Source organism: Fusarium solani (assembly GCF_023522795.1).
Source record: "Fusarium solani strain SB1 chromosome Unknown bctg00000000, whole genome shotgun sequence".
NCBI classification, from domain to species: domain Eukaryota; kingdom Fungi; phylum Ascomycota; class Sordariomycetes; order Hypocreales; family Nectriaceae; genus Fusarium; species Fusarium solani.
The window spans coordinates 4,300,989-4,326,335 of record NW_027072157.1 but is presented as its reverse complement, the minus strand read 5'-3'; the positions used below and the strand labels follow the sequence as shown (position 1 = coordinate 4,326,335).

Here is a 25,347-nt window from a genome sequence, read left to right as displayed (position 1 = left end):
GACATGCCATAGGCTAAGAGGGGAACGCCCTGAAAATCCACTGCAACACCCCCTTCCGTCGGAGATGTCCATGGCGGCAGAGAATCAACGGAGTCGATCTAGTCTGGCGCGCGTTTGGTGTCGGTATGGATTGGCGACAACTGGGGAACGACACGGGAACGAGAAATGAGGATGCAGCGCGCGAGATGAATGCGCTCGCGTCTGGTCGGCGTCAGTGCTTGACACTGGAACCTGGCAGAAGCAAGCCTCGCAGTTCATCGACGATAGATGCATCGATGCTGACATGTTTTAGGGCGGCGCACTAACAGTACTGCCTGCAACAACAGTCATCCCAGGTACAGTAGATGGGATGTTGTCGACGTCGCGGGCAGCCCGGAGCTCCGTTAGAGTGCAGAAGCGTGGCCCGTCCGTAGGGGGAATCCATGCCACGAGTTTGAGATGGGACCAGCATCGGGGCGACGAGGTTGTTCGTATCCGAGGGATGGTATGGATGTAGAGGCATGTACACGGAAAAGAGATCTCGCTACATCGGTGAGGTCAGAGGGGCATCTAAGAAACCCCTGGTTGCTTTTACATGGCCCAAGATCGATGTAGCGGTGTTGATAGTAGTGTCGTGATTTCTGCCTTGAGTAATCATGCACCGCAACGCAGTGCTGCACTGCGCAGCAGCCTGACAAATGCTACCACAGACACTGCCTTGCTTTGCTGGCTCGACATCGTGGCGATAGCTTCGGGGTCTAAGGCAGGTCCGGAACGAGGTCGCGGTCGTGGCGGTGTCTTGAGCGTGTTGACTCTGATGATGGCTCTACAGAACAGGTGACGAAAGGGTGCGCTGCAAATGCAGATGTCACCTCTACAGTTCGGCTCGCCATCTGTGGTGAGCCTGCGCAGTGCACCTCACATGAGCACAATATCAGACATGGACGGACACAAAAAGGCCGCCTGTGGCCTCGCTCAACCAGGCCGCGAGGTGCATATTTCCAAACAAACAATATGTCGTGGTCTTGATTCATTTGCATCTCGACGTCATAAGAGGGTGAATTAAGGTCAACAATAAAGAAATGGAACAATTCGGCATGGTACGGGCATACTGCGGCGCTGAATCTGAGGTAGAAATCTGAGGTTATATCTCATCACGGATGTGCCACCAATTCCGCTTTTAGCTTCAAAGGAATTATACCCTTTGGGCCAATTCTGCCTTTTGCGAACTGCTCGGCCAATGATCCTCAACACGTCTCAATTCGGTATATTTCAACCTGCTCTGGCCTTTTGCTCTTTTATCAGTCACTCCCCAGAGATGCTCATCCTGATCCATCACCATCCGATCATCAACACCAACAGATCGCATCTTGACCATCACTTTGACTGTTGACGCGGTCATCTTTTACTCACCTACTACATCCAACAAACACCAGACCAACCAGTCTCACACGCCCAGTCTCCATTACGTCCGCGCGCGGATCCCTGCCCCAGCGTGCGCCGAATTTCCCCAGCCGAGAGACAAGAACACGCTACGACACGACACAATTGGCACAACTCGCCCGGGCCAGCACAGGCTTCACACGCTTCATACACGCTTCGAAGCACGCACCGCACACGCTCAAGCCAGCCAAGCCAAGCCAGGTACGTATTTGGCGTCCAGTCCACTCCTCCCAAAGTACAGTGCCGTACCTTGCACGCCCCCATGCCCCATGCTTTTTTGGCTGCTTTCTGCCCTCACCCCCAAGCCCCCTCCCGCTCAGCACAGCAAGCAAAAAAGTCAAGCCCGCGATGAGCCCAAGCTACTCTTCCTCTAGTCCAGCCCCCGAACAGCGTTCCTTGGATGAGGTACGTGATGTTTGGAGGTGGTGAGGCAGAGGCGTTTTGGTGATTCGCAGTGCATCCAAGAACAGAGCACAACAGAACGGTCCTGGAGGCATCATGCACCCCCTCGGCCCAGAGTTGCTCTGGAGATCAATCCCACAGGCGATTCTCCGCCAAAGGGCAGAACAGGGAACCACAGAAGAGTTGAGCTGCTGCTGTGAAAGCCAAGTCTGAGAAACTCACTCCAAGGAGTGCCAGGATCCTGTGGCTCCTCCTCGTGGTGGGCGCGCGACCGTGGTCGTGGGTGTGTGACTCCTGGTGGCCTCCTAGCAGGGGCCGCGTCTAGGTACCTCCACCCGCTGTTGCCCGGCGCGCAGGTACCTGGTCAGCGACCCCGTACGGTACCCGCAACCGGTACCCGTCCCAGAAAAACCAAGGTCAAGCCATCCTTGGATAATGGAGGGATGGATCCACGGAGCCAGCCAGCCAGCCAGGCCAGCCAACCTACCTGTGCTGTGCTGCGCTGCGTCTAGCTGCGTCTTTGCGTACTCCCCCCTCCCGTCTACTGCTGCAGGCTGGCTGGGCTGGGCTGGTTCCGTTAAAACTACTCGTGTACCTCTCACCCAGTCCTTTTCCCTCTTCTCCATCCTCCTCCTACCTCTTCATCCGCATCCTCCCCCTTCCTCTCTCTCTCTCCCTCTCCCTCATCCACCACATTCCCTCATCTCTCGTTACGTCTTCCCTCCTGACTCGACCACAGCAGGCCTGAAAAGACGCGCTTGGGACGAGGAGAATTCTCACCACACCCCAGGGCATTCAACTCGACACCTCTCCCTCAAAGAGCCCCATCTCCTGTCCTATTAAAGGTCAGGGCGAACCTCGAAAAAGGTTGTGAGACGGAACCAAAGAAAAAAAAAAGGCCGGACTAGAAAAGTGAATCAAAAAACACCTTTGCTGGTATTTCACTCTTCCTTCTGGTACCCAAGTTAGCCCTTAAACTCGACTTCCTCCTTTCGACTCTTGCCAAATTCCAAGGTCCGTAGACCAGGAATTCCAGTCTCTTCCACTCCCTGTCGCCAGCCGCCGACGCCGCCTATCGACGCACCCGCTCCCTTCACACGAGACGATCTCTTTTGCTGCCCTTCCCGAGACTGGTTCGTCGACCCTCCGGCCGGACTAGCCTGTTCAACCTTGGTCGAATACCCCTTCGAGCACTAGGGCAGAAGAATTCACGACGAGTGACGACTGTGGATTGTTGAATTCTTGAATCTCGATAGCTTTGAGATTCAAGATCACTATCCCACCACCTGAACTACTCGGCTACCCCGTCAACCCTGACCCGGTAACCGACATCGATTTTCGAAGCGTCAAGAGCGTGAGGAAGGTATGTCTTCGAGTCGAAGACCCCGAGGTTAGATAGTAATTCTAATCTCCCCTTCCAGCTGCATGCCGAGGATCCTTCTTCCGCATACCACCGTCCTCTCCACAACCTCCACGCTTCACGAGCTTCCTTGAGCTTTGCCCCGTGGGAGACGTTAACTCGTTGTTCCCACACAATCTCAGGGACTGTCTCATCTCTCGACCGAGCTGTCCACCTCCCCGAGCTGTGGCGGTAAGCCTCCCTCTCCCCTCGATACGGCACTCGTGCCAATCGCCCCAGTCCCTCGTGCCAGCCCGTCCCCCATCACCCAAGGGATACCATTTCCAACAGCCCATGGTTCTATCCATCGGGCCATTTAGCACTGTCTTGGCAGAATCGAGATGCCGCACGCTAGCATGGAACCTCGTACTGACGCATATTCCGTTTCTAGAGCCCTTCAGTCGACTAGTCTTTAAACGACCCCTTTTCCAATCCCTTTCCTTGCTTCTACATGCTTCTGGTCTCGTTACCAGCCACGGTCATTCTTTTCGTTTTCTTCCATCACGTTCTTTAATATCTTAATAACCTAATTTCGGTGTGCATCACTCTCTTGCACACTTCACCAAACGCTCCTTCACATCAACGAGATTCCTGGCGAACCGACCCGTCTCTCATTTCATCAAGCCACCAAGCCTTTTACTCTAGCCATTTGACAACTCAACCACCCAACATGGCTTACTCTCACGACGACGGCTCCTTCTTTGTCGAGTCCGATGACCATCACCCGAGAATCTCTACTCAGGAGACAATCAAGATGCTCGCCCGCCAACGCCAAGATATGATTGCCGGCGAGCTCTCCCGGTTAGCGGCCGACGAGTACCTCGAGGATATCATTCGGCACTTGCGACGGATGGAGGCATGTTGAACATTGCGCACTGTTAGGCGTCTTTTGCTGACCTCTCACAGGAAGAGACTCTCCCCGATGCTTCCCTCATTGACATGCAGCGCGAGATCCAGTGGTTCATGAGGCCCTACCTCATCGACTTCCTCATCGAGGCTCACGCCGCCTTCGCCCTCCTGCCCGAGACCCTGTTCCTCACCGTCAACCTCCTCGACCGGTACTGCTCCAAGCGAGTGGTTTACAAGCAACATTACCAGCTTGTCGGATGTGCCGCCCTCCTCATCGCTGCCAAGTATGGTGACAAGAAGGATAGAGTGCCTCAGATTCACGAGCTTAACAACATGTGCTGCGGACTCTACGATGCTGGGATGTTTACTCAGATGGAGATGCATGTTCTGAACACTCTCGACTGGACCATAGGACACCCCACTGTCGACCTGTTTGCTCAGCTCATGGTGACGGAGGAGGGAGACGACCAGGAGGTCGAACACATGGCTGCCTACCTCTGCGAGATCGCCCTGTACTACCGCGACTTTGTCTCTACCAAGCCCTCGATGATGGCTCGATCTTCTCTCGCCCTCGCGCGTGCTATCCTCGCCCGACCCGAAGTCAACGACGGAGAGTGGGATCACACAGAGAACATGACGCTGCTGACACTGTCGCACCACCTCCACCAGCCCTCGGCCACCCTCGCCCGCAAGTACTCGACCCCCAACTACTCTCGAGTGTCTCAGAAGCTCGCCGAGTTCATGGCTGAGCAGGCTGAGCTCGCGCGTCGAACTGCGAATCCCACCACACCGCACACCGAGCCCATTAACAAGCACACCAGCAACATCTACAGCACACCCCAAAAAGGCCACAGCGCCACGATGGGGTTTGATGGATACCTGACTCCCCCTATCACCCCTGACGGCAACTCATTAATGGGCAACAACCACAACATGGCCAAGGACTGCTACGGCCTGCCCCCTCGGTGCCCGGTAACACCAACCCCTCACCACGCCTCGGCGTATGGGCAACAACAACAATACAACGGCTTCGTGAACCAACACGGCATGAACCAATAATGGAACTCGTGACGACTGGGTCTTGTTGACCTGGCTGCCAGTATGCAGCATCGACACAACCAACCTTTACACACAAACCATCCTTCCGACATTCTAGCATTTGTTCGAATCCATTGCATGGTTGCACAACAGAATGATCTCTCTCTCATTCACTCTCATCTTTTTTTGGCATTTAGCGACTGCTTTTATTTTCCTTGCGAATTCAAAATTTCTCATCAAGTCTTGCGGCACCCAAAAAAGGAACACGCGGATCATACCCCCTTTTTTTTTATTTCAGCAATTCGTTTGCATTTTTCAGGCCCCGATCCGATACATGCGACTCGCCCTCCCCGGCGTGGAAGGGATACCGAACCGACAAAAAGGACCTGCGCGAGGAAGAATCACCACTTGAGGGCAGATTCAACGGAATAGATTTACTACAGGGGAGCTTGGCCCAACCTCAAAACGGAACCAGGGAAGACCGAGAATGCACCAGTACAGGTCCCTCCGCGATGGAAAAAAAAAGGATACCCCACGACAAGGGAAAGAGGTTTTTTTTTATTTTATGGAATGGCTTTGAAAAAGGGACGATGGAGTCTGACCTCGGTCTGGTACGATGAGGCGGGCCTACTCTTCACGACTGCAGTTAAACGTCTGCATAATTCTTTCGAAAGATGGATGAGGGACGACGAAGCGAAGCGAAGCAAAGCAAAGCATACCCGGGGTGACCATGAAGGCATCGATGGAACGTCGTCCCGGGGGAAGGATATTTGGTACTGTCATGTGCCTTCATTATGGAACAACCGGAGAAGGCTAGTACCTCTCCGATATCTTCGACCCGACCCCCCGTCCTGTGTATAGGTAGTTGTACGTAACAGGCACAAAAAAAGAAGTAAAATTCTTTTCACCCAGATCTATATCTCTCTCCATTCCATGACTTTTCGTATTGAACCCGATAAACGGCATGTGATGTGATCCTCAACGTCCCTGGCTCACCCGCGCTCGCTTCACTCTAACAGAACGATCTAGATCGTCGATGAATGGAGCGGAGGTTGGGAAGAGGTGACGTCAGGGAAATTTCCCGCTGTGGGGAGTGTGTAATCTCGGGTCTTGCAATCAAAGGCGGTCCATCCACCGCCTTTCAAAACGGCCACCAACCTCTCTCTCTGTGCCCCTGACTAGGAGAACGATGCGCATGCAAGGGCCAAGGGGGGATTATAGTAGGGCTGTCTTAAGGGAATCAAGCTTATAGGGTTTGTTGGGTACAAGCACAGGCAGAGTTTGGTTTAATTGAACAAGAGATGCTGGGTTCATGCTGGTGGGTTTCTTGTCGTTTACCCCTGGAGGTTGCATGTCCTCCCCCCTCCCCCCTCTTCTCCTCGTATGCGCTCGCCCCTTGGTTGGCTAGACTAGTTATGTTAAGCATCCGATATGCGCGTGCCCCCTTGGTGACATACATTAAATTCATTCATTCATCGCGTGGATAGATGTGTCGGCTAAGGGGGGGCCGCACTCACTTTGTGCATTCCTCGCTTATGGGTAAGGTGTGGCTCACCGGCCGAATTCCACGGCACCTGAGCATTCCTTGAATCCAACGGCCTGGACAGTGGATTTTTTCCTTCTCTTTCTTTTCCAAGGCGGTAGTTGTCGTATGCATGTCTCGTAGGTAGGATGGAAAAGGAAGTCATCATCCGGTTTACCCCCCTCCCCCTTGTCGGCAAGTGATCTGTTCGGACCGGTAGTTCGCTTGGATGCGCCCTGACATTGCGCGTCTGTGGAATCGTCGCTCTCCAAATCCGTTCTATCATATCAGCGATGCCCAAGGGGTGTCTCCTGATAGTCCCCTATCCGTTATGCTGTTGTCTTGCGCGGCTTATGCTGCTGGATGGAGCATGTCTGGAGTTGCGGTGGCTACGTTGCAGTGATCCGTGTAAGTCCAGGAGTAAGCTTGGAGGTCATCACATCATCAGCTGATGGGGACATTTAGGTCACCAACGGGCGCAGGGTGCTGTCTACATTCATACCAGACATGTATCAGACATGAGAAATTCAGACAAACACTTAAAATATGTGATTACGTGCGCAGAAGCTGTAGTTTTCAACATCTCAAGACGTCGACTTTCTCGGCATAGGGTAGCACACCCTCCCAACCCGCGGCTCTCGGCCGAGAGGTCACCAGCCGCCGGGCAAATTACGTCCCACATGGAGAAATGTCACTGGCCATTCCACCTGTGGCTTTTTGCGGAAATTAGATAGCAAAATCACGAACAACCGCGTCTAAACAACAAACAACAAGCGCGTCTCTTTGTCGGTCACACACCGTCTTTTCATAGTGTCATTTGTGTTAACGGAGCATTTTTTGTGTCGGCACTTGTTGGTAAATTGGACAGATAATGGAGGGGGCGTGTAATGAAACAGAGAGCTCACGCCACATGCTCGAGCCACTGATGATGTGGCTGAGACGGGCTTCGAGCCGATAAGCCACTGTTTTGACGCATTTGGTTTAGCGTCGTAAGGCTGATAGCGGTTCCTGGATTGGGGAGCATCGTGGAGATGGCTTCACATTGTGGTTGCAAGGCAAGGCTGTATGTATGATGTGAATAGAATCAAAGGCAATCAGCTTCAACTCTGGATGTTTGAATGGGGGTTCAAGATGACAAAGGGGGAAAATGAAGAAGCTGACATGACGTCACTCTACTGCGTGTAGCATTATCACCAACACCCTTTGTACACACACTGCTTGTTCGAGCCAGCAAAGTCTGCCCAGCATGTCGTCGGGCAATTTTTCGTGTAATTTATCGAATTGGTATTTTTTTTGCAGTTTCCTTTGTTTTGGTCCCTTCGCCCTGGCCAGGCCTAGCTTGATGCTCTGCCTTCTGGTGTTGCTGTGGAACGTCTTGAGTCGAGCAAGTAGCTAACAGGAGACCCGGCAGGGAGGTGACCAGCGCTCGACCTAGATAGAGTTTCATCAATCAATGGGTAGATATCTCCAAGAACGTGATCCCATACCATCATCAACCTGGCGTGGCCGCTAGCCTGGCCGCTTCACACAACAGGCATCTGAGTTCACTTACAGACCTTGAGACCCATGACACCCTCTTCTGACAGAAGTCCCATCTGAATTACACAAAATTCGGTTTGGCATTCCATTAACGTTTACCATTGCCTCCCCTATAAATCATCAGCGCTATAACTTCAAACCGGAGCTTCCCCTCCTCGCTGGAATGGACCAGAGCGCGGACACCATGCGAGAAACTCCCCGGCGTCACATGCCTGCTCTGGACTGGAAAATGGTCACCAATGTCGTTGAGGACCCCCCCACTAGAAGCTTGCGTGACTGAAGCTGTCTCTGAGATCCGAGACGACCTTCTGAAGATATGGACACCACCCTCATCCCCTCTGGAGTCCGTTGAAGTGAACAAGAGGGGTGTTCTTAGGCGGCATTCCGCAATTACATGCGATATCCACGGCCGTGATATAGTTGACGAGAGAAACTAGATAGGTACGCCATGGAATGAGAAAGGAATGGTAGCCTGGCTCTTCTAAGTGTATCACAGTCACTATCGTCTTCCCATCACATCTTAGTGCTGAAAAGAGGATAATTGTACGATACACCTTTTTGGGGGACGTACGCTCTTGGTATCATGTTTGAGAATCCTCTGGACCAGCCATCCCCTCCGGCTCACTCCAACGAAAGACCCGAAACCGTCCGCCCTCACCTGCCATTCCATCAACGAGATGAAGAGGATGCCTCTGTAAACCCCCGGGGAACCGGTTCTCGCAGCCTGGCGGAAGGGGACGGCAAGGAATCCCGAAGGTGATCCTCTCTGCGCCTCCCCTGCTGGAAATTACCTGGCACGAGTTTGGAGGATGAACTCCCAAGGGCAAAAGGTGATCGCCCAAGCCTTGAGAGTCCTGGACGTACTGCACCACGCCTGCCGATTTCTTGTCCACAGGGACCATGTCGCCTCAGCAGTCATCGAGCAAGGTAAACTACCTACACGAAGTTATAGCGCCCTTATACGATTCTTTGCTCAAGGATAGGAGAAGCATAGCCTGAATTTAGCTACATTAAGTATAAAATCATGACAATGTTCCCTAAATTAGGACTCATGGTTAGATAGTGTTGATATAAACTAGCATAGGACGACATATCCTCCCGCCAAAGACGCCTGCCAGCCATCTCTACCTACGATGTGATCCCTTATAGTCAAAGGGACAACTTCATCTGCAGTTTGGTGGGAGGCAAGTATGTCAGACCACTTCTCGACAGCGGAGAACGGGGTTGCTCTTTCATGTTGTTTGTCACCGTTGGAAACAAGAAAATGTATGAACATCAACTTCCGCCGCACTTCCTCCGCCAAACTGGTCGCCCCTTTTGTTTTCTGATACGTCGTTAGCCGGTCTCTAATATGTCGTTAGTCAGTCTCTGATATATCGTGAGTCAGTCATTCGGGGAAAACGTACCGTGGCCTTGATGACCGTGTTACATCGAGCCTCATAAAGAAAAGGACGTGTCACGACATGTGGCGTACCGCATTGCAGTAAGCACCCTAAGACGGGTTGAAGATGACCTGTTCCAACAATCGCCAGAGACGATCGCCACTCCTCTGCATGACAAGCTTCTTCATGTTGTCCAGAGGAGCCGTCTCATTGCCAGTTCGAAGGGCGATAAAGTGTTCAATCCACATCTGGATCTCGGCATCATTCACGTTGCGGTAATTGTGAAGCCATACCTTGTCGGTCATCTTCCGGCGCTTGCCCCATCTTCGTCTTCACCGTCGATAAGAAGCCCGCGAAACTCCATGGCACGCTTGTGCTGTTCATTGTTGACGGCGTCGAAGATCTCTGCCATGGCTTGGTTGTTGAAGAATTGGATCTGTTGAAACATCTCCTTGTACTCGGCCGCTGCGGCCTTCTTCTCGGCCGTGGCTTCGATATCTGCCTGGTATTGCACATCGCAGAACAGGGAGATGGTATCCGATGCACGCTTGAGTTTGGCGGCGTCGGGATGGTTCGTCTTCCTGAGCCCAAAGGCGACTTCCTCGACCGTTCTGACGGCTCGGCGCATGGGCTGAGTTTCAACCATCTTGGGCAAAGGAATATGACGGTTGACGGTGACTTCCGGGAGAGGACTCTCTCGGAGCCAATCCTGCCGAGCCTTTTCGTTGATCATGCCGCAAAAGAGGAACAGCGAGAGTCGATACTGTTAGGGCACAAGCCGGGCAGTGTTCTCATCAAGGTTCCGCAGCACATGTTCCTTGACGGTTTGCTGTGCATCCTCGTCAAGGGGAAGACGAAGAAGGAGGTCAAGCCAGTGCTGGTTTTGGGCAAGAAACTCATCGCTGGTGAGCTTGACCGAGGTGGGGAGGACCATGTGAGCCTTCTGGTGATACTGGGCCCACAACATCGCGTCACTGCGTTTCAGAGCTTTGTTGACGAGAAGGTCTTGATTAACGACTGCATTCATAGGACGCAGCCCCAGGCAAACGATACCCTTGTGTTCGCGCTTGAACACATCGATCGACCTGCCCACATGCAGAAAGACGTTCTCCGTTCGGATCATGGAAACACCGAGGGCATTGGACTGCGATCCAATGCCTCGCAACTCAGAGACCGTGAAAGCTGCCAGGGCGACGGGAGCCGGGAGGGTGAAGACATAGCCTTTCATCTGAGCGTTTTTCTTCGCGACTTCGTCCATCAAGGTGGTGATATGTTTGGATCCGTCCTACTCGCTCCAGACATTGCCACCAAGGACATTGGGCTTGCGCAGCTTGTGAATAGTTGCTTCAAAGCACTCGCAATGCTCCTTTGGCTTCCGCTGGCACATCAAGAACAGCTTCTCGGCCAGTGTCTTGTAGGACCCTTCAGGGACCTTAGAAATGTCGGCTATGCTGTCTAGTTCATCGAAGACAGCCCGCTCGATAGACACATCCAGGGGATCTTCTGGGTGAACAATCACGGTAGGAAAGGGGGCTCCCTGACCCGTTCTGTTGGCAGAATCATTACCCACGGGGGGCTAGCCGGGAGCGCCATTTTTGCAGAGACTGATTTTGTAGGATGTAGAAGTGGTCCTAAGTATGACGGTGAGCGATAGAAGCCAAAAGGAAGACGCAAAGGGCGCCAGAGGGTGCTGTTTGACGAACCTAGAGGAGTGGGAGAGTGAATCATGATCGGAAGCTGCCAGGAACTAGGGAAAGTAGCCAGCGAGAGGATAAAATGCTACCAAGAAGGTGAGCAAGTCCGATGGAAGAGGGAAAAAGATAGTGTAGCTGGGGAGAGAAGGGAATAAGTAGAACCGATCGCGAAGAGTTGAGGGAGAGAGGAGGGAGAGGCGAGAGGGAGGAGAGGTGAGGGGAGGGGAGAAAAGAGCAAGACGAGAAGAGCGGGGTAGAGAAGGAGGAGGAGGAGACAAACAGCAATAGTAGAAAACGGTGGAAAATTTCATCGAGCGCGTTTGCTGGTATTGATGTGCTTGTTTGTGATGGGTCGAAGTCGCCTGGGTGCCTGGGTGTTGGTGATAGTGGGGCATTCAACTTGTGTAGTTTCCTTCTCATCTTTCTTCGCAACTGCACCAACCGTCTCTCTAACCTCCACAACAACATCGCCGCACCACCTCAGACAGGCACAATGTCAGTTACTCTCCATACGTCGCTAGGCGACATCAAGATTGAAGTCTACTGCGAAAGCGTGCCCAAGACGGCCGAGGTAAGCCATCCATTTGCGTCGAGACTAGTCGGACCCTTGGCTAACCACCAACCTCCGCCAGAACTTCCTTGCCCTCTGCGCATCGGGCTACTACGATCAATCACCCTTTCACCGCCTTATCCCCAAGTTCATGACCCAGACCGGAGCTCCCGCGACACCGAATCCCCCAGAGAACCCCAAGGGCGGACGCAGCATCTGGGGAGGCGCGTTCGAGGACGAGATTCGACCGGCCCTGCGACACGGCGCGCGAGGTGTCGTGTCCATGGCCAACAAGGGACCCGGCACGAACGGCTCGCAGTTCTTCATCACCTTTGATAAGGCACCGCATCTGGACGGCCTCAACACCATCTTTGGACGCGTCATTGGAGACGAGGGCCTGGCGACCTTGGCCAAGATGGAGGCTGTCGAGGTTGATCGGAAGAACAGACCCAAGGAACCCATCCGGATTGAAAAAGTGACGATCCACGCCAACCCGATCGCTGGATGAGCCAAATAGCACCATATCATGCTGGTTTCATCGTCACATCACCCACTTGACCTGTCGACATTGTCAGGTCTCATTTGCGCCGCTGAGGCTCGCCGACATGGCCAAGCTATAAGCTGCGGGCACAATCACATCAAACAGCACGGAATTTTGAATACATGTTCACAAATCTACCACGCGGGACACTTGAAGGGGAAAAGGAGTGCATTCTCAATCTAATATGGTACCCCCTTTCCTCGCCGAAAGCCTCATCTCTCGAATCAACCCCACACCATCGTCTCAACACACTCTTTCTTGTTCATCATATATTGGAGACCCTCGCCCTTGTTTCCCACCCAGATAATATCGCGCCATCCTCGCTTCTCGATCTGGTCCAGGTGCTTCATCAGAATGTTCCTGGGGCATGCATCGATATTCACTACCTGGTGTACGACCAGCTTTCCCCTCTCTGTCTCGTCGACGGAGAGAATATAAACTCGCTGATTAGGACTGCAAGGAAGAACCCGGGAAGAGTCGACGCTGGTCAGGCCGTCAGTGATGATCCTGTGGAGTAGTTGCCACCCCTTGAGACGATAGGCAGAAAGCTCCGAGGCCTTGGCACCATCAGCAAGGGGATGAGTACGCACGAGTCGTTGCTCCCTCATCTCCTCCATATCGGCGATGTCTCTGCGTGCAGATTCATCGTCGTCTGGGTGACCGTCGTGTGCGCTGCAGAGCAAGGAACGCTCGGGAACTCGCCGCTTTCCTGCCTCCGCACCAGCATCTCCAGGTCCATCCTTACAGTCGGAGCACTCTGTAGAGTTTGAGCTAGACCAAGGTGACACAAAGGGACAATGCTGCGCGATGTTCTGCTGCCACTTGTCGAGAGACTGGATGTTGAGCTCGACGAGCTGACGGTTGTCAGGGCTGTCAATGGGCATGTAAAGCTTCAGCTTGCAGGTTGAAGACATGGTGTCTGAAGACGAATGGAGAAGGCCTGGGAATCTGAGCTTGGTATGGGGGGATTGTTTGACTACTGCACAGCGATTGAGTTCTTCTATCCATCTCACCGAGCTTTGCTAGGTGATGTTAAAGTAATAGAATCAAGGATGTCAATAGATCGTGAGTGATGATGGTGAGAAACATTTTGGCAGCGGAACCCATGCTTTTATGTACATGTACCATGAATATTGTGTTCACCACATTAAGAACAATGGCTTTATTCTGTGCATGAAGTACCAATCCAAGAAGTGTTCCGCTCGCGAAATCAAAGAGTGAGTATTGGCTCCTTTGTAGGTTCCAACAAAGGGAGGTAATGACACTGGATCCATGTCTTAACATGAAGACAAGTCTGAGAAGGAACTGTGCATTTCAACATAGGTAGAGTCAAAGGATAGAGGGAAGTATCTATCCCTTGACATAAAGACGAGGGAATAGATAATGGATTACCTATGTCCTAGCATAAAGATTAGAGTACGATTAAAGAAACTCTGCAATGTCTTTAATCAACTTTAGACTGCTTTTACCTCTTCTAAGACTACTACTATCTCGAAGTAATAATGAACATTAGCAAGGATTTGCTAAGACTCTCCTTCCTGGGCTTGACCGTTGGAGCGAGTGCCGGGGGGGGGGGGGGGCAGGTCGAATTGGCTGGTTCTCGTCCCCAGCCATGGCGACAGGACGGAGAGTCTGGCCGATAACTTACTTCTCGTTCCAAGCTCTTTCGACAGCCTCCCATTCCGTGGGGTTCTCCTGCACCATGGATCGCGCGAACTCAGAGAAGGAATTGAACACTGCGGAGGGGGACTTCTCTCTGTATGCCGACATGCGGATGGCATCGACGTGTCCAACCATTTAGTGACTAGCTAGAGAGGCGTCAGGCACGATTGAGACATCGGTTCGCTGGGGAACGGTGTCTTCCACACGCCGCAAGTTCTTCATCTCCACTGACCATGGCAAGACCCGGACTACCTTCTTGTCGGGGCAAGCCAACTGAAAGCGACGGGTAGCGTCATCGACAAGGCGGTTTTGGAGCGCAGTCCAGGCAACCCGAGCATTGCGACCGACAGTGGTCGTCTGAGTGTCGTCTCGATTGTCCAATAAGCCGCTAGGAACAACAAAGCCATTTGAAGTTTGAGCTGCTGTGGGATCTTCGAAGCGGTTACTTGAAACTGGAGTGTGGTCGTTCTCCTGCTCAAGGAAGGATGCCTGTGCCATAGTGGGCTGGGCTGTGGAATAGGTGGTGGCGGGAGGCCAAAAAAGACCTTCACACCCGCGCCCTCCTTCGCCTCGAGAGATCGAATCTCATCGCAGTCCTCGACTACCCAAAAAATCTCCTGCAAAGCGGATTGCGTGAGGGATGTTTGGGCATCGTTGAGATGTCAGACTGGCAGAGAGCGGGGTACTGCGTTGAGCGCAGATTTTCGCGAAGGGTATCCCTGAAGTAAGGTATTCCAGGTTCCAAATGTGCCTACGAGATGTTGTTAGAAGTGTGTGGGTTATCAAGTCAAGTGCACTTACTTGGAGCCATAGGGGTAGATGGGGCCAGAGAGAGGTGAGATGTCTTTCTCAAAACCAGCATTGGCCCCGGGCATCAGTCAAGCCCATGTCATCTCCTCAAGTTTTTGCCTGGGGCGTTTGACGTTCAGGCTCATGAGCTGACTGACGAAGACTACGTGACCCTCCATGGTTCCGGATCTTCCGCCAAGGACAACAACACGGCAGTCGTGCATTTGAAGCTCAAGTCAGACCAAGCATGTCCCGTCCTCGAAGGCATTGGTCTTGCTTCGTTCGCGCGCGAGAGAATATCACCGAGCGATCGGAAACCTTGAATTTTGGCGCTTGCGTTGATATATGCATCGATGACTTGCGTCACCCCCTCCAATGCATCTTGCCCAGGGCCAATGCTGGTTTTGAGAAAGACATCTCACCCATGCATAGACTTGATAGAGATGACGTGGTGGTGAGCTGGACGACCATCTTGGGCTAGGTAGAATGATGTCGCCGCACGATCTTGGTCAATCCGAGGGAGATAGATGCTGATACCCACATGGGCTTGACTGAATGTGGTGTTCGAGACAACAAACTCCGTGTTGAGTATCGGCAAAGCCTACTTTCTGTCCTCCAAGGACCGCCGAGACCTCGGGGTAGTAGAGGGCGCAGGGCCTCTGGCGTGAACGCTTGGCTTTGACGCCATCTGCAGAACCAATCTTGTTAGTCACTGCCAACGAAAACCGTGGACATATGTGTCACATACTGCTAGGAAGAATTCGGATGCGGATGTAATACTGCGCAGGGTGTGGGTGGAGGTTTGTGTTGAAGGAGAGGAGGCCTTGGGGTAGTCCCAGCCAGAAAGACGAAGCCGGACGGAGTCGCAGCAGTGATGCTGAGAGGGGAAAGGGAAAAGTTCCGCTTCACAGTCGAGCCCTCTTTGGTCACACGAGGGAGAGTGTTCGCAAATTTGGACATCTGCACTGGTTAGCGGAGGGTCTTCTATCACGGTTTGGGAGGCTTACCTGATCGTTCATGTTGACGACGAGGAAATGCGTGTGGTCCTTGGTTGACTTGTCCTTGTCGAGCTTGATGAATCGAGCATTGATCTCAAGACGTCGGATTGTGTCGCAATCTTCCATGCCCCAGAATACCTCCTGTATGAAGATTCTCGCAAAAACCTTCAAACACCTTCTGTCCACCCAGAACAGCCGAGGCGCCTGGGTAATACAAGGCACAGGGCCGGGGGTGCGACCATTTGCAAGAACAGATCAAGACATCCTACATTAGTTAGCTGACGTTACGCAAGTGAGGCGAGTGGACGTGCTGCGCAGATGGAGGAAGTGAGGAGCAGGCGAGGGTTGACTATTGAAGTGTGAGAGGAGTGTTGGTGTTTTTGTTGGGATAATGGGCAGTGCGTTGCAGGTGGCGAGCTGTGGGTTGGATGGTGAGGCAGGCAGGAACTCAACGGCGTTCTCACAACGTACCTGCCTTGCGTTCTTCAAATCCTCATCAAGATTCAAGTAAGAATTTATATAAAAATGTATATAATTTTATAATCTCCTTTGAAAAGTTCACATATAACTTTTATAGAGTCTCTATTGAGCTCATGTATAATTTCTATAGAATATCCTCTGACCCTCTGTTTGAAACGACGTGCGACGGAGCAGCTTTATATACCCGTTTAGTCACCAGGGTTCTCATTGTGCTCTCATGACCGCTCTCTTGATTGCGCATGATGAGTAGTAAAATGGCAGCAAGGGAGCGGAGAAGTCATGTGCAGGTATGCAGAGGAGAGCAAACGGTTACCAAACGTGAAGCCCGGACAGGGGCAACCAAGCTGAGGAGAGGACACCACATTGCAAACCACGGACATCTGGCGAAGCCCGTTTGTATTTGACAATTTTCTTCATCTTATGATTGGCCTTGTCTGCCCAGTTTTTGCCGTCAACGCGACCGACAGTCTCCTTTGGCACACTTGTGTTTGGCCATGTCTGTCATGATATCACCCCCATCCCCCCAACACTCGCTCCAAGGAAGCCTTGATGGCCCGAGTGAGTCCAATCGCCATTGATAGAATCGCTGTTTTGGCCGTTTTGCACCACGATGACGCGGTTGTTGTCTCGGAAGTACTTGAGAAGGTCGCGGAAGATGTTGGCTTTGATCAGCTCGACTTCGCCATTCTCTCCTTCTTGGGCCTGACTGGTTCCTCGATCGATGGAGCCACGACCGCCGACTAGCAATGGGGCGCATTTTCCATTAGTGACGAAAGAAGACAGTGGGGGATGAGAACACTTTGTGATGAGCGTATTCATGGATCGACAAGGAGCGGCACTTCCATGACTGACGATTTTGGTAAGCAAACCAGTCAGTCAAGCAGTTTGACGTAGAGTTATCAGAATAACAACCACAGAAGAGGGATTTCCAAGGAGAAGCTTCCTGGAGTTGCCCGCAAGGCCTCTTTGGATGGGCTCAGACCACCCGTTTGTTGAATGTGAACATGCAACCATCAAACACCTTTGAGGCCCATGTACAGGCGAGACTGGCGGATCTGACTAGCCCTGGAACAGACGACAAATTGAAGGAGAAGCGAACATGTTTGTGAGATCCAAGGTGGCCGGTTTTGGTTAACAAAGGAATAACCGGGAAACTCGCAACTCGCCACAAATGTACTGATGCTGGTGATTCTTAGTTATCCTGCACTGTTTGCGTTAGGTATGCGGCTGCTATCACGATCCTTGCCGCTGGAGAACTGGATGAACGGTTAAAAGATGTTGTCTCCAGCCGAGCCAACCTCGCTTTTATCTCTAAAGGTATGTAACTGGAGGGAATAACGGAACACGGGGATGGTATTGGTATCTCGTCTGGTGATGCCTACGTAGATCTGGTGCTTGTTGGTAAAGAATAGAGCGTTAACATCCCTCTTCACACCCGGAGTGAGGACGGCAATCTGTTTCTATTGTCCTGGGGCGAGCATGTCCGTGTCACCACAGTGTCGAGGGCATGAAGGAAGGCTCTTGTCACCGTGGCGGACAGACACTTCTTCGTGACGGTGATATCTTCAGGGGAAGCCGCTTGTGTGTCGAGTGGCATGCAGTCTTGTCATAGGAAGAGCTTCATAGTGAAATCCTCATATCCTTTATTAATATCGTATGAATAAGAGGTAAAGATCAAGAGGAGTCTCGCCTAAAGCACAGAATCACGGGGAGAGATTCATAGTGGAATCTAGTGAAATTCTTTCATCTTTTATTAACATTACATAAACAAGCACGTAAGGATTGAGAGGAGTCTCGCTCAGGGGGCACAGGATATCACCGCCAAGTTGGTACTTCACATTGAGAATAGTGAAGTTGGTGTGTTGAATATCTGTGTACCTTGGAGCAATACTATGCTATCCCGCTGCCCGAATTCTATTGCTTGTATTCGCAACTCTTCTTTTTCGTTTCCGCAGAAATAATAACCGACTCGCTCTCCCGATATGCTTCCAAAAGCTGACCCATCCATTTCTCGCCCGTTGCCTGGAGATAAAACTGCCAAGAAAAAGTCCTCAAGTTCGTCATCATTTCCGCGCACATGCATCGAGTGTAGGGGTATGAAAATCGAATAATACAAGCGCGCATCAAAAAGAACCACCACTTAACCACACCGAGACATGACCGAGTTGTAGTCTCGACATGTCACATCCCCTCAACCAAACATATTTCCAAAGTATGGCTGCTAGCCAACTCTTTGCCGCTTGGACACTCGATCAGGATTACCGTCTAACCCCAAGTCATCCCGAGGAATCTCTTCAGTCCCTGCTGGGCTAGGAGTGTTGGTATTTCCACCGTGGGGAATGGCGTGTCCAGGGTGTAGCGATGTGTTCTGGTGAGTTGGGTCCGTGTCAAGTGTAAAGTTGAAATCATTGCCGTCGCCGCCGAAATGGCCGTCGTTGAGAAAAGCGTTGCTGTCAAAGTACTGATCGAGGTCCACCGGCGGGGGGTCAAAGTATGACTCGCCCTCGCCGAGGCCAGGGATGTGTCCGGATGGGCTTAGCGGGCCGAGCAGGTTGCCCAGCTCGCTGATCTTGGCGTCTTGTTCACTTTGCAGGCGTTGCAGTTGCTCTAGGTCGATCTGGTTCGTATTGATTTCGTTCAGAGAAGGCGGCGCCATGGGCGGTTGCATGATGGGGGACAGTGACGGAGGAGGATGAGCTTCGACGGCGGGAGGTGAGACCGAGGCCGACGGGGGCATGGCTGGCATCGTCATCGGCGGGGGGTTGGAAGAAGGTATGTGAGGAACAGATGAGGTCGCAGACACAGGAGTTGGGGCAGGGGTGGACTTGGCAGAGGGTGCAGACGAAGATTGACCAGCCATGAAGTTGACTAGCTTGCTTCGCTGGTCGTTGCTTAGAGTGTTGGGTGCATTTGCAACAAGCTTAGCCGCCTCTGGAAGATCCAGGCCGTGCGTGTTGGTTGCATTGTGATCATTGATGATCTTCATCATCTGCTCATGGGGGTTTGTCTCGAGCTCCTGTCGAAGGCTGGGCGAAGCTGTGTCCGTTGGTGAGCCCTCAACTAGTTCAGTGACGTGGCCCATCTCTGGATTGTGATGGCTAATACCAACGGGCTGATAGTTCGAGGTTGGAGTTGATGATGATCTTGCTGACTGCGACCGGCCGTTCTGGTTGGGGATTGGAGGAAGCAGCCCACGGGCCTTCTTATGAGGCGTGCTGTACGCTGTCGGATCCATTTGTTGAATAAAATCTCCCAGATCAACCACGCTTCCATGCTGTGCAGGCTGCTGGCCCTGGTTGGTGATCATGCTGGATATGATGTCGCTCACGTTCTGAGAGTTGCCCTGGTCCTCCAATGTTTTCCTGAAGACATTGGCCAGAAAGTTGAGAATGGCGTTGATCGAGTTCTGGTGACGGTCATGCTGGGTCTGGAACATGACGGCCTGGTTGTACAGGTCGTTATTATTCCGTTGCAGCCGGTTGATGGCACCGAGAATCAACTTCTGTTGCTCGCGCACCTTGGCCAGCTCGTCTCGTATCAATGACATCTCCTTCTTCGGTAAGGGCTGCGATTCGGCCCCAGCTGGCAAGGATCGTGCCGCCTGTGGGTTGGAAGAGCCCAGCCCTTGACCGAGCGTCTCCTCGTTCCCAACCTCCTCCTCACTGTCATTTTCGCCCTCAGCGTTCTTAGCTCCCTTCTTTGCTTTGCTTCCACTCTTGGGCTTGTTGATGAGCCACAGAAGGTTGGGATGGCCTCGCCGGAAGTAGGGGTTAGAGTACTCGCTAGGACTCTTGTTCTTGCGTTCACTGGCCCGCATCGAGTTGTCCGAGAGCCCGACACGCTTGTGGAAGCCGTACATATTGAGTTGGCGGACGAACGACGCATAGTTGTTGTGCTTGAACAGTTCGGGGATCAATGTCTTGGCAAACTCGTCTTCGTCAAGCACGATGAAGGAATCTCCCTTTTCCGACCACCGAATCAAGTCCTCGTTCTTCCGCTCTTCAAGAAAGCTTGTCATGGTCAGCTTGTGAAAGCACATCAAGCAATCATGGGTATCTTACCTGCTCAGCTTCTGCACAAACGGCGGGATTTGTTTGCGTTTTGCTTGTGCCTCCCTCTTGGCTTTTTGTGCCATCTCCTCCAGCAACTCAATGTTGTCCTGCTCAGTTATGTTCTCGCCAGAATTCTGTTGCAACAGGGCATTCTCGTCTCCAACAAAGTTTCCCCACGTATCGACAGAACCATCAAAATTTGCTCGGGAATTGGTTGGGATCAGCGCACGATTCATCTGCCGTCGAGCAAGTGAGTTTGAAGGTGTCGGCACGGGCTGAGGAAACTGCGGCTGCGCCGGAACCAGTCCAAAGTTGCCCACTTGGCCATTTCCATCCATCAGCCCATCCACCCCGTTCACGAATCCCGAAGTATCGCCCAAGCCATTCCATCGTAGTATCTGGTCGTTGGCTGCATTCCCCGCGTTGTATTGTTGCTGCATCTGCTGCGGGAGAGGCATCATGGGCGATGCACCAGGAGCCGCTCGTTTTCTAGGGTTGGGTGCCGACATGAATCTTGGGTTTGGGAAGTTCACGCTTCCTGAACGTGGCCGGATGCGGTTTTGGGAGCCTGGACGTGTTCCCGATGCCTGATCTCTGCGGGTGAGATTTCAAGGCTGCTGTTGGTTGCCTTTTCAACGAGTATGCCTCACAGCCTCGTTTTTCTGAACGGCGAAAGTTTTGCGAATCGTCTCCTGGATGTGGTCGGAAGACGGAAAGATGTGTTCGGGTGGTTCAACGATTTGCGTCTCTGGCGCGCAGAGTCGTTGGTGATAAGCGCTGATAAGAGGGTCCTTGAACGGTCGCGTCGGGTTTTCGAGGAAGGTTACGCAGTGCGCGCGGGATCTCAAGTAGTCGTACGAGAGTGTTGGAGGACTGTTTTATCGCAGCTAGGTTGGCTTCAAAAAGGTTTGCCTGGAAGAAGCAGAATTGATGGAGGAGAAAGGCACAGCCTCGCGAGGCGATCGCAGGGAAAACAGCGGTCGAAAAAGAAGCCAAAGGGTGCTGCGAGTCGTCTTTTCTCTAGAATATCTAGTGGGCGTGTTGGGATGCCTCAAAGCAAGCTTGGTTCGCGGAGCGCGTCGGGCGAAACTTGGACAAGACGGGAGGCGCTTCGTGTGGTTCGCTCTTGGTAGCCTTGGTTCGTTCAAATCAAGGATGGATCATGTGCTGCCGCGACATACCCATTCTGGAGTGCAAGATAAAGGGCGATGCACAAACCAGAGATCAAAGCGATGAGTCGCGCCGTTGAAAGAGGTGGGCAAGATAATGATGATGATGGAGTTGGCGGTCGCGATATGGGTCCCTCGGAGCGTTTGGGGCGGGCGGCTTCAATTGTCAAATCTCTGCCGACCAATCAGGGCTGTTCGCGAAAGACTTGAGCCTGTCATTTTTCACGTGATTTGTCTCGGTACTAATATCAAGGTACAAACAGGATCTCACTTTAAGGTCTATGTCCTGCTAATCCCTTTTTAATTCTTGGTTATTCGTCTTTTTAATGTCTTTAATATGGTTCATCTGATCTTTGCCTGCATATCCATTCATGTAGCTCCATCTCAATTTTTTTTCTCTCGACAAACAATGAAAATTTCATCGCGATTGTGTGATCGACACATGACATCGTCAGTGTGGAGACGCGACATAATGCCACTTCTCTTCAACGAACTGGCGTTGGCGTCATGGCCGGTCAAGTTAAGCAGGGGCATAATGAACCATGACCGTGGACCGTGGTTGCGCTGGGGTATCGTGGCCTTTCCTATTGCGTCCTTTGACAACCTCCGACCTTGTAGCTCTCCTTCTCCTCCATTATTATCTGTACATAACAACGAAACCTGATTCGTAGCTCAACTCCAAGCAATGCCATCTACTTTGCACCTCTCCCCGCCAGAGATGCTGCCTGAGCCATCTTGGCGTTCCTTGCAGCGTCTCGTGCTTGATCCCATGCTCTCCCCGTCTTCCCCTGTCTTGCATCACGCCCTGCCCGCTTCTCTTCCTTGAGATTTCGTGCTTTCTCGCGTGGATCAATCACCACCAGCTCCTCCTCAGCCTTCTTGCGGTTGCTGAGATCCTTGCCCAGTTTATCTGCCGCGAAGCTCAAAGAGTGCGACATCCAGCCCTCGTCATCGCTTTCCTCCTTCTCCTGCTTGTCCCATGAGGTGCAGCTCTGACAGTTTGCAATAAAGTGCAAATCGCATAACTCAGCTTCATCATCTGCAGCTTGAGTACCTCTCTCTTCTTCCTTGACAACGGGCGCTGAGGGCTCATTGTCCTTTTGCGGGGGCGCCTTGTCCAGCCTAGACTGAAAGGCCTTCAGCATGCGAAGTGTCTTTGCATCCTCAGTTACTGATGCATTGTTGGCACCGGGCCTTCGCTTGCGGCCCCTGATAGATGTCTCAGGGATCATGGACTCCAGCGCAGTCTTCTTCTTTTCTTGCACAGGCGCCTCGGTGTGAATGTTCCGTCTCATTGATGCCTTCAGCGCTGCCATTTCCTCGTTGGCCCGCTCCAGAGCAGTCTTCTTGGGCGGTTCGGGCTCGGGGGATTTGTACTCCTCGCGCTGGCGCGCAGGTGGGCTGGGCTTTCGTTCTGTTTTCTTGTGTGGTTCTGGTTCCCTCCTGTCCTCTTCATCTTCATCCTCTTTCACTGGCAACTTCTTCTTTGGTGCTTCCTCCTTTTTCGCCTTTTGTTTCACGGGTTTCTCCTTGGGTGGTTCCTCGTCACGATCGGCTTCCATCACAATTCTCGTATCAAACTTTTTCTTCTTCAGCACTGGCATATCTTCGTCGCCCTCCTCGTCCCCAAAGCTGAGAAGCTGCTTTCCTCCCTTCCGCTTCTTCTTTTTGTCCTTTGCCGTAGTTGTCTTGCTTGGCGCTTGAACGGCAACCCGGGATCGTTTCTTCATATCGTCGAAAGGGTTCACCAAGATCTCTATCCTCTCGATTTTCACAGGGTAGACTGGTCGCTCTGTCGCCTCGTCCACCTCTGCCTCGCCCATTTTCGCCAAGTTGTAGATGGTATCGCCAGCGATCCGACCGAAAAGGGTGTTCTTGCCGTTGAGTTCATCCGCCTTGTCGAGGGTGAAGAAGAACTGGCTGCCATTCGTATCGGGGCGCGATTCGTTCGCAGAACCCAGCAGACCTCGGCGATTAAACTTGAGACGTGAATGGAACTCGTCCTTGAAGTTGATTCCCGTTGGCCCTGCATTCTTTCCCTGACGCTGGTCCATGGGCCACGGATCCAGGTCGCCACTGAATGCGCCTCCATCGTATATCGATTCTCCGCCGTTGCCTGTACCTGTCGGATCGCCACCTTGCAAGATGAATCCAGGGACCAAGCGATGGAAGATGGTATTATCGTAGTAGCCGTCGAGGGCCAATTGCAGGAAGTTGCGACATGTTAACGGAGTCTGCTTCGCGAACAGCTCGACAGACAGCTCTCCGCGATTCGTGTGGATGATGACTGACGCAGTGGGCTGCGGCTCGAGATTATAAATCGCCGACATCTCGAATACGTAGCCCCGTCAATTTCAAGGTCGATCGCCTAATGTGAGGATAGAAAGCCGAGGTCGCGTGGTGAAGGTCGTGAAGGTCGAAGTTTCAAGTTAGCTCGCGTCAAGCTCCAGGCTTGAGCCGCAAGACCGACCCACTCTGATTCCTTATCGATAAGATTCATGTCAAAGGTACGTACCGATCAGCAGCCCGACCTCACTGATGGCAATGAGAGCTTCATCGGGCCACAGAGACGTAACTTAGGCCAAAATAAATGAATAAAAACATAAAATAAGCAAAATACACTCTAAATTCTTTATATATGAGCTTAGATCTATAATCATAAGCCCTTCGAGCTGTGGTTTGCGGATTGAAAAGGTAGAGTATTGGCGAGACACTGGAACATTGGTGAGAGGCCCCTACGCCATTTCTTTTCTTAGGTCACTGGCTCACCCGCTGAGATTATAGGTACCTACCAACTGATCCATGACAACCACCTCGCTCGCTTCTCATCCATAGCAAGCTATTTGTACCAGCTACCCCTGGTGGTGGTGAATTTGGCCCAACTCGAGGATAATGGAAGGATGCTGGTCTAGTTTGCGCCTCAAATTCCGTCAGAGAAGCCGTTGTCTGTCTTGTGACGAGTGTCAGCCGGCTGCTCAGAATGCTTCGTTCAGGTAGTTTGTTCCAGCGCATCAGATATACGGCAACTTTTCCGTAAATTCAACAATCCGTCGGTAGTTTTCGGGGGAACATAAGTTTTGAGCTAGCTTCTCGTCCGAGACACAGTTTCGTCAGGTAATCAGGGCATCGTCAAGCTCCAGTGGGGGCAGTCGTGTATGGTTGTTCGCGTTGAGCCCCATCAGCGGGAAACTTGACTCCGGAGACAAAATACACCAATAGTTTCACGTTGGTTTGACCATGACAGCCACACTGTCTACACCCCCTAGTATGGGTCACAAGCAGCCATACTGCATTTATCCATGAGACCCGTGGGGGGTTCCTTGTTTGGGATTGTGCAGCACAGGGGGAGTCCCCGGAGAGGGTGGTACAACAGTACCTGGCTTGAGCCAAACAGTTGCATTCTATCTCCCTTTTCCAAGCTGTCATATGCACTTTTCCATGGTAGATGGTCCCTATAGCATATTGATCCTTTAGACGACCAGGATATTGTGACGGAGCTGGATGGTTGAGTGAAGGCATGGAATTAGCCGCCAATGGGCGATGCAAGCGTTGACCTAATGCTCCTCTAGCTGTCTGGATCAAGGCACCCCTCCCCTGAGCGATATACCTTCTTTACCCGTATCTCTACCGTTTTATCTAGCGGTATGGACAGCTTTGTTTCCCGCCATTCTCGCACAAGTACGTCGGCTGTGGGTCTGGCGCAAGTGATGCGTGCGTTGGATCTCGGTCTTAATTACACCGAGGGGGCCGTAAGGTCTCGGTAGTTCACGGGCGAAGAATCCCCCAACATTGTTCACAGTCCTTCGATCTCAGCATTGAGGATTTCGTTCACGGTTGCCTGAATGCAGCTGCCCCTTCC

General features: G+C 52.2%; 8 protein-coding genes across 8 annotated transcripts; 2 read left to right on the top strand and 6 right to left on the bottom strand.

Annotated features, from left to right (window-relative positions):
• Positions 1 to 4,162: 4,162 nt before the first annotated feature.
• Positions 4,163 to 5,131, top strand: MRS44_001367 (uncharacterized protein; the record flags this gene model as incomplete). Its single annotated transcript, XM_046278193.2, has 1 exon — positions 4,163 to 5,131. The coding sequence occupies one exon, from the start codon at positions 4,163 to 4,165 to the stop codon at positions 5,129 to 5,131; it is 969 nt and encodes a 322-aa protein (XP_046138369.2).
• Positions 5,132 to 9,854: 4,723 nt separating this feature from the next.
• MRS44_001366 (uncharacterized protein) lies at positions 9,855 to 10,811 on the bottom strand (the record flags this gene model as incomplete). The annotated part of the gene is made up of 2 exons (XM_065623666.1): positions 9,855 to 10,316; positions 10,365 to 10,811. 2 exons carry the CDS (start codon positions 10,809 to 10,811, stop codon positions 9,855 to 9,857), a joined length of 909 nt encoding a protein of 302 aa, XP_065480102.1.
• Positions 10,812 to 11,740: 929 nt separating this feature from the next.
• On the top strand, positions 11,741 to 12,305 carry MRS44_001365 (uncharacterized protein; the record flags this gene model as incomplete). The annotated part of the gene is made up of 2 exons (XM_046267385.2): positions 11,741 to 11,818; positions 11,880 to 12,305. The coding sequence occupies 2 exons, from the start codon at positions 11,741 to 11,743 to the stop codon at positions 12,303 to 12,305; spliced, it is 504 nt and encodes a 167-aa protein (XP_046138371.1).
• A 257-nt stretch (positions 12,306 to 12,562) lies between these two features.
• Positions 12,563 to 13,252, bottom strand: MRS44_001364 (uncharacterized protein; the record flags this gene model as incomplete). The annotated part of the gene is made up of 1 exon (XM_046267386.2): positions 12,563 to 13,252. One exon carries the CDS (start codon positions 13,250 to 13,252, stop codon positions 12,563 to 12,565), a length of 690 nt encoding a protein of 229 aa, XP_046138372.1.
• An 883-nt stretch (positions 13,253 to 14,135) lies between these two features.
• MRS44_001363 (uncharacterized protein) lies at positions 14,136 to 14,498 on the bottom strand (the record flags this gene model as incomplete). Its single annotated transcript, XM_046267387.2, has 1 exon — positions 14,136 to 14,498. The coding sequence occupies one exon, from the start codon at positions 14,496 to 14,498 to the stop codon at positions 14,136 to 14,138; it is 363 nt and encodes a 120-aa protein (XP_046138373.1).
• A 1,041-nt stretch (positions 14,499 to 15,539) lies between these two features.
• MRS44_001362 (uncharacterized protein) lies at positions 15,540 to 15,913 on the bottom strand (the record flags this gene model as incomplete). The annotated part of the gene is made up of 2 exons (XM_046283825.2): positions 15,540 to 15,749; positions 15,797 to 15,913. The coding sequence occupies 2 exons, from the start codon at positions 15,911 to 15,913 to the stop codon at positions 15,540 to 15,542; spliced, it is 327 nt and encodes a 108-aa protein (XP_046138374.1).
• Positions 15,914 to 18,488: 2,575 nt separating this feature from the next.
• On the bottom strand, positions 18,489 to 20,777 carry MRS44_001361 (uncharacterized protein; the record flags this gene model as incomplete). Its single annotated transcript, XM_046267388.2, has 2 exons — positions 18,489 to 20,277; positions 20,329 to 20,777. The coding sequence occupies 2 exons, from the start codon at positions 20,775 to 20,777 to the stop codon at positions 18,489 to 18,491; spliced, it is 2,238 nt and encodes a 745-aa protein (XP_046138375.2).
• A 1,403-nt stretch (positions 20,778 to 22,180) lies between these two features.
• MRS44_001360 (uncharacterized protein) lies at positions 22,181 to 23,818 on the bottom strand (the record flags this gene model as incomplete). The annotated part of the gene is made up of 1 exon (XM_046274925.2): positions 22,181 to 23,818. One exon carries the CDS (start codon positions 23,816 to 23,818, stop codon positions 22,181 to 22,183), a length of 1,638 nt encoding a protein of 545 aa, XP_046138376.1.
• Between the last annotated feature and the right edge of the window lie 1,529 nt (positions 23,819 to 25,347).